General features: G+C 33.5%; 1 protein-coding gene across 1 annotated transcript; it reads left to right on the top strand.

The window, feature by feature from the left end:
• The first annotated feature begins 571 nt into the window (after window positions 1-571).
• On the top strand, window positions 572-8,145 carry LOC146730312 (group XIIA secretory phospholipase A2-like). Its single transcript, XM_085493613.1, has 4 exons — window positions 572-824; window positions 2,265-2,332; window positions 4,529-4,700; window positions 7,883-8,145. The coding sequence occupies exons 1-4, from the start codon at window positions 608-610 to the stop codon at window positions 8,002-8,004; spliced, it is 579 nt and encodes a 192-aa protein (XP_085349739.1). The 5' UTR covers window positions 572-607; the 3' UTR covers window positions 8,005-8,145.
• The last annotated feature ends 265 nt before the right edge of the window (window positions 8,146-8,410 follow it).

The raw sequence follows: 8,410 nt of genomic DNA, 5'->3' as shown, positions 1-8,410 counted from the left end.
TACTCTTCTCTGTTGATACAATCCCTCACATATTCTACTCTCAATTATTCCTGCGTAAAATGGACGAGCCTCTTTTCATGTTGACATTCAGAGTAAAATCACGTGACAGGCTGTTAAAATTGGCTGTTGCATACACTTTCGCCGGTCTGGACAATGTGTTTAATTAGCTCTCATTCAAGCAACAATGCAGATTTCTCAGTGGGAGTGAAACTATTTGACTCTGCCATTAAAAATAGGGGTGTTTTGAGCTAAAAATGATTAACCCCGGAGTGCACACAACACACTGAATTTCGGAACAAATCTTGCATTATTTACAGCAGCAGAATACCCCAAAAATATCAGACGAAACATGGAAACACTATATATTGTATTTCAGCCTGAACCCTCTCTATTGCAATTCCAGGAATTACCCCCATATGTGCATCCATTTTCCACCTTGGTATCACCCACCCCTGAAAACAAGCCACGCTGAAGCGTTTGGTAATAACAGCGTGGGAACGTACACAAGTACATTCATAATACGAAGGATGGGTCAATGACCTAAACTATACACGTGACTTTAACCGGGGCTTATGTCACGTGGTCCCACAACAGTACTTCCGGGTTTATGGCTAACATGTGTGATTTGTATCTACGATGTCTGTATCTCAGTCTCTGTATTTATTCTGTATTTGGCGGTGATAAAGGCGGAGGGGGACTTAGAAATGGTATGAGAGGACTTGCCGATGGAATGAAAGGATTCGCTGAAGGTCTCGATAAGCTGGGCGGTTTGTTTGACATGTTTGACGTGGCTTCAACCGACTGTGTTTATGAGTGCTCTAACGGTATGTTGATACATAGCCCCTATGGTTGATATTTATTTATTTACTTATCTTTTCACAGAAATTATTAAAAAACACTGTCACTGTTGTTACATAAGATATTATAAATGTTTTGGTGACGTATTTTTTAAGCCAATTTGAGACCACAATTGTTGTCAACTGACTTGTCTGTGTATTCGGTATATATTTTTAGTACACGTCAGCGTAACACAGCAATCCCACAGGCTGCGCGCATGCAATGGTCTCTGCAAAACCGGCCGATCCCAATAATAACCAACCGGACTGTAGTCAGAACTATCGTCAACATTTTTTAGTGACTTTTAAAAATCTTTGGAGACTTTCTCTTAATCGAGAAATTTGGCCACCATTTTAAACGCTTGAAAAAGTAATATTATTAACATAGTATTAAACAACTAAGTAACTGATTTTATGCAATTTTTAAAAAAGGGCGTTTGTTCTTCAGTGTAAAAATGCATGGTGATTAAACAACTAACTGATTTTATGCGGGACTATTTTGTCGACAATTGTCTTACTTAATTACTTCTGTAAATTTTAAAAAAGGGCTTTTGTTTTCCAGTGTAAAAATGCATGGTGATTTTATTTTGGATATAGAATATGCCAAGGTCATGTAATAAAGAATAAATATGTAGCAGGATATTACAAATAAAATGGCAAAAATAATTGTCAAGAAGTCACAAATGTGAAAATATTTTCAAAAATCGTTTCCATTATTCAACATTGGTTGTATAGACTTTAAGGTACAATTATATAGTTACGTTGTACAAGATTGAAACGACCTTTATAAAAACTGTGATTTATAATCATGGATTCAATAAAAATGTGATTTATTCACTCTTAGCGTGTCAAATCTGCATAAAAACAATGGAACAACGGGTCACATGATTAACAATTCCCTGCTAGCACCTATTTTGGCTTTCGTTTTGTGAAGCACGAAATGGGTGTCTTTGCGGTTACCCTGTCTGTGTGTCTGTATGTATGTAGTATATACTTTACATGTAAGTATCACTGCTCTTTTGATATCTCATAAACCAATTATTGCATTTCAATGAAACTTACTCTATAGGTGTGCTCTGGTAAAATGCAACAATCTGATTAGTTTAGTAATCAAATTTATGCAAATCTAATCTATTGCATAATTTGCATACTAATTAGTTTTTCATATTTTCCACCGATATCACAAGAACTAATCGTTGTTGTGAACATTGTACCTGATGATCGTTGGTGGTTGGCAATGTCTATGATAGTTGTTGAGGAAGATGCATATGCAGACAACTCAACCCAATGTTTGTGAGAATCTTGTGCAAATAAACACAAAATTCCAAATAATGCATTTAGTTACATGTAAGCAGGTTTGATGAACAAGGATTTGTATTGTGTGGTCTTATTTATTCACTCTTTGTTAACATGTGTTTCATGTTGCAGGAGCAAAACCTGAGAAAAATCCTAATCACAAAAGAACTTCCAATGGATGTGGATCTATGGGTCTAGAGGTAAGTGATAGAATTTGGATTAAGTAAAACACTTTCATTGGTTTCACAATTAGGCCACACCGACTTAATTATATGGATGACATCCGCGCGCGCATTAGTTTTCGCCTGTTCTCACAAAAAAAAAAAAAATCTCCGACGACGAGTCTCCACAGATTGGTTTTCTGTCCAAAACTTGCCGACTCGTATTGTCGCAAAGCACCAGCTTGGCGTAAAACTTGTTTTGGACTACCTCAAAACGTGCCAATTTTGTCGTTAATGATCTTCTGCACATGCGTATTACGTTGCCGGGAATTCCAACATGGCGACCACACCACCAAAATACGTGAGCATAAAAGGAGGGACTGGTACGCAATTGACGTCGGCCAGGGAGATGTGACGTTTACACAGCTATACGAGAGATTGGTAGCGGCAAGCGAGTTTCGCCCAGACAACTTTAAGGACATATTGTCCAGAGTGGCTGTCCCGCGTTTCTTCCGCAATGATGAGAAAAATGGGAAAGGAGTGAAGGTGTATGGTGGCCTAACAGTCAGTCAGGCAACAAGTCAGTTCGTTTGCTTTTTCCGCATTGAAGCTGACAAAACTGCAACGAAAGCAGAGGAAGCTCCTTGGCCGAAATCCGCTTTTGAGATGAAGAAAAGTTTCTTATTATTTTTTTTCCCATTTTCTGATTTGGATAATTTGCTTGCACACACAGTCAGTAATATTTTGATCATATGACAAATTTTCATCAAGATACATGTACATAATTTTCTGCATCCAAATTTTTGTTGGTTTTTTTTTTCAATACCGAGCCTCTTATAATTTGTTACATAGTTGAAGTAGTTCTAGAGCATTTGTGTCTACACTTAGTCTATCTGAAGTGTCACTTTAAAAGCTGTAGTTTGAATGTCAAAGAAGTTAATTTCCAGGTTGCTGTTGACAAACTTATTTGTTCATTTTTAATTCAATTTTTTTTCAATACAACACAGTAAGTTTTACTTTATTTAATATTTATTTATTTCTTGTTGTTTTTATGATACAATTGGTTCTGTAGTTCAATTTGTAATTATTATACCAGCTCCGTAGTTCTGTTTTTTTTTTTGGCAGGTTTTTTTTTTTTTTTTTTTTTTTCGCCCTCTCGCATTAGATGTGGGATCTCCAGAGGATGTCATCCATAACATTAAATCAGTGTGGCCTTATATAGAATAAATAGAATACACTAGGATACAATATATACATTCTTTTACAATATAACTTATCATAATAGGACAGGGTTTGCACTAGTGTCTCGGCAAGACGGTTACACTTACAAAATTTTACGAAATTCAAATTTGACCCTGGATAACTTTATTGGAGATTGGACCCCAGCTTGCCTGAAAAACTGGGTCCCTCTTCAATAATTTGAGTCCGGGAAGCAAAATATGGGGTTAACGCATTCCTGATAGGATATAACATAGAATATAAAATGTATTAAAGTATATTATACTGTAAAATATGATATATAATATATAGAATGAACTAGAATATGATACAACATATATATAATGCAATAAAATCTATAGAATAGAATAGGATACAATACATATATTCTTTACAATATAACTATGTGATATAACATACAATATAGAATGTATTAAAGTATATTATACTGTAAAATGACTAATTTTCACTGGGTTTAAATTTCGCTTATTCACTATTTCAGGCATATTCAGTGGGTTTTAAATTCACGGTTTTATCATTTAGATAATGTGTTCTATGCTCAATTTTACATATTCAGTGGGTTTTAAATAAGCGCATTTTCCAGTCAGCGAAATAAGCGAAATTAAAACCCAGTGAATAATTAATCCTTTTAGTTTTACAGTATTATAAAATATAATATATAATATATAGAATGAACTAGAATATGATACAACATATATATAATGCAATAAAATCTATAGAATAGAATAGAATAGAATAGAATAGAATAGGATACAATACATATATTCTTTACAATATAACTATGTGATATAACATAGAATATAAAATCTAATGAAATTTATTATAATAGAATAAGATGGGATACAATACACATATAATAGATAAAGAATCTATAGAATACAATAGGATACAACTTATAGAATCTAATACAATAGAATTTAGAGAGTAGAATATAAAATATAATAGCATGACACTAGTAACATTCAACTTATGGTCTACTGATTGTATTTATTTCAGATAGATACCGAGTCGATGCCTGAGATGACCAGATGCTGTGATAGACACGATATATGTTATGACACATGTGGCAATAATAGAAATGAATGTGATGACAGATTCAAGAAATGCCTGGATAAAATGTGTAAAATGTACAAAGATGAGAAAAAACTATCAAAGCAGCAGCTCAGCGGTGAGTTTATAATATAAAAATTATGACTCGTATGTATACTGTAAAATACTTTATTTTAACTAGAATTAATTTTTGCTGAACAGACTTCTTCGGTATTTTGTTATGAAATTAATTTTCACTGATTTTTGATGAGTTGAATGTAAAATATAAGAAAAAGGCATATTCACTGGATTTTATTTTCACTGAATCAAACCTTAGAAAATAGCGAAATTTAATTCCAAGAGAAAACTGTAAAATAATATTTTAACTGGAATTATAATTTTCATCGAAAAAAAATATTTTTGGCTGCTCTGTATGAAGTTCATTTTTTTACTGATTTTTGATGAGTTGATTGTAAAATACAGGAAAAAAAGTAATGTTGCTGTTTTTTATTTTTCACCCCTTCAGCGAAAATATCAAAATTCCAAGTGAAAATAAGTACCTTATAGTACCATTGTAAAAACGTTGATCACATCATCCAGTTTTCAGATCATAGTATGTTCCCATTAACCGACTTTTTTTCTTTAAGCAAAGTGTAAACCTTTGGCTTTGTGATGGTTTACAGGATACAACAATGTGGTTTATAATTTTATATATACCTGCACAGAATTCATGGTTATTGCATGTCTCTGCTTCGGTCAAAAAAATGTTACATATATCCTATAGGAGAAGCGCAGGGGCTCAGTGACATCCAGTCTATTGTACAAATGATCATTACTGGTAAAATAACTTTTCGATGAGTATCGGTATTTTGGAAGCATAGAAGTTATTCAGTCAGTGTAGCTATGTCATAAATACTAAAAAAATTAAACTAACACCAATTTTAAAACTTGTTGTTCTAACCACTGAACATATTTCATATTAGGGCAGAGACTACATTTGTATGCATGTTATGGAAGCAGTATTCAGTATCAATATTAACAAACTACTGGAAAATCTGTTTAATTAACAATTTAATGTATGCAAAACAAGTACAATCTGCAAACTTAACGTTTCTGATATTGCCATCTTGATTTTATCAACACTTTTTGTATCTTAAAATACAGAGTTTTCTCGGAACAAACAATCTTCAAAATTTACTTTAACACTTCAAGCTAATTTCCAAAATGATTCACTATAAAATATGCAAATTAGCAATTATCTCAGCTTCTTTTTAGTCCACATCCCAGAACTTTAAAAAAAAAGCTCCTAGACGCTTTGACCTTTTCTTTTGAAATTTTCACAAGTGATTGACAATGTGTTTATCTTCAAAACGCCATCGGGAAATGGTTTTTGGTTGAACAGTGTTTACAACAATCGCACACACAACTATCCTGGGTGTTAATTCATGGATAAACTTAAAATTTGAGCTGCTGCCCAGCAAAATTGACAACTGGTAGAAAGTTTGCAATTTTGACAGGAAACAGAGGCATGGTTTAGAAGCTAATTTTTTTTAATCACTTTTGACCCCAAAAAAACATTTTTGTGCATATTTCAAACTACAGTGTTCATAAAAAAAGAATACTTACAAAATTTTAAAATTCATACAATAAGCTTTCCGAAAATATACAGTTCTGTGAACAAGGTAGGTCGTCTTGGTTGCCTAATTAACTAATTAATATACCTGCCAGGTAAACTGCATCTCTACCTTAATAGTTTCACAAAGATTAACACAAACATTTAGTATGTTAATTGGCACCATGATCATCATAGTTTTTGTAAAAAAAAACAGTCAATGGTTTCTGCTGATGTAGTGTTAAAAGACAAAATAATTGAAAATCATTCTTAAGCTTGGTCATGCTAAAATTTAAAAAAGTTGAGCAGACCTCTGTGACCATTTAACCACCCATATAACCAACCAAGTCACCATGATTCATATATTGCCATTACAAACGTTGTCTCACTAATTTAGCTTAAACAATATCCGTTTACAGACTGGGGGAAGAGGGACTGTGGCTGATACATATTAAGTTTTTTGGGGGGTGACAGGAACGGTAGAAAGGAGGGGATGTGACATATGTTTCACTGTTGTGTATTGTGTGTTAGAGAGATGGGGAGAGTGGTACTGATAATTGAGTCCATCCCTATGAACTCCCTAGAAAACTGTACTGATTCCTGTACTCATACTAATTACATTCACAACAATATTTCAGGATTTAAATGTCCATGTGACTACACATTAAAGATATAGAAAGTTTTATACAACCTTGGTGTTGGGGGCGCTGTGTAAAGCGCTGTGTAAATTGCAGTTCATGTTTGTTGAATTGCCGAGTGCACTATATGCAATGGGAACAAAAACACTAAAAATGTCTATTACAGTTTCTGCATCACCTTTTTGTAGGTTTATTGCTAAACATATAATATATTAAGAAATGAAATTTGAACTGCAACTTTGTTGTTTCACAGTCTGATTCAATTTTCAGTAGTTTTGTATAAAGTGGTTAAAACATTTTAATGATAAATTATCTGCGTTTCATAGATTAGCAGATAATTGTTATCTATTCATATGTAAATTATTCAGATGCCATTGCACCTGCTCCGATTGGTTAGTGGCTAAGTAGCCAGGTGCTCATGAGTATATAGTAAGAAGAGTATTCTATTGTATTCAGTCTCGGTTGCAAACAACTCGCGATGTATTTTTTATTTTCATAAATGTATAGTTTTCTTAATATGAATGACGCCCGACGTCTACCCCTAGGTACATCTGACCATGGAGCTCCATGATCTGACATTGCGTCGGGTACAGGTTTCCAGATGTTATACTCCATTGACAGGTTTTTATATCTGGTTTTCCTGGGCGGTCGATGTATTCGCGATGGGGTTTGGCATCAATTTCGTGTATATTTACATATGTAAGGGGTGATAAATAAACATTGTAATAAACGCGTGTGGCATCTGGGTGCTGCAACCACCGCATACCGCATTTCATGCTTGTTGTGTAATTTGTATGAATAATTGAAGTTGAGTATAGATCATATGTTTCTCTGATAAAGCTTACGCTATTTGTTCAAATTCAGTGAACATGCTGGCATTTACATTTTTCACTCAACAACAGAATACATTACTATACTATAGCCATAAATAATCCCCATAATTATGAATCCCTACTATTGGTGGAATCTGTATTTACCAGTAATACAGAACAAGGACTGGGCATTGTCAATGTTTGTTTACAATTACCCGTAATTTTTTTTAATTTGCTCTGTTTTATTTGATATCGACAGGTTGTAAGACAACTGCTGACTTGATGTACGCAGGCACTGTTGGATTAGGATGTAAGTCATACTTGGAAGCTCAAAAGAATGCCTGTATATGTAGGAACAAAAAGAAGAATACAGAGTTATAACCTTTCTTAGCTCCGCTATCAAGTTAGTTGACAGAGTGGAGCTGTTCATATTACTGATTGCCCATCCATCATCTTAATATTTTCATCTTTTTCTTAAAAACTTTCAGCTGTATGGGTTTTATACTCACTACTACTACTCTCACAGATTTGTTTATTTCGTTATAACTTTAATTCTCTAATTTAAGTGTATCTTAAGGTAGCGAGACTATTATTTGTGTTGAAAATTACGATTTTCACATTTATTTATTAATTGATGAAATGCACCATAAACTTTCATATGATAAAGTCAATATAACATAGAATGTCATGTAAGTTGGTTAAAATGTAGATTTTCTGAAGGGAAGCAAGGCAGCCTCAGTAGTGTTTTCCAAAATCAACAACACAGGTTTAATCTGTGTGTCTATAA

The sequence above is a fragment of the Saccoglossus kowalevskii genome, chromosome 19 (assembly GCF_978046115.1).
Source record: "Saccoglossus kowalevskii chromosome 19, keSacKowa6.1, whole genome shotgun sequence".
NCBI classification, from domain to species: domain Eukaryota; kingdom Metazoa; phylum Hemichordata; class Enteropneusta; family Harrimaniidae; genus Saccoglossus; species Saccoglossus kowalevskii.
This window is presented reverse-complemented; position numbering and strand designations above follow the sequence as displayed.

Bases quoted from the DNA above. Each gene is read 5' to 3' on its own strand.
- LOC146730312 (XM_085493613.1), top strand. From the start codon at position 608: ATGGCTAACATGTGTGATTTGTATCTACGATGTCTGTATCTCAGTCTC. The intron at 2,333-4,528 runs GTAAGTGATAGA...TATTTATTTCAG, and splicing joins GTGGATCTATGGGTCTAGAG to ATAGATACCGAGTCGATGCC. The intron at 4,701-7,882 runs GTGAGTTTATAA...TGATATCGACAG, and splicing joins ATCAAAGCAGCAGCTCAGCG to GTTGTAAGACAACTGCTGAC.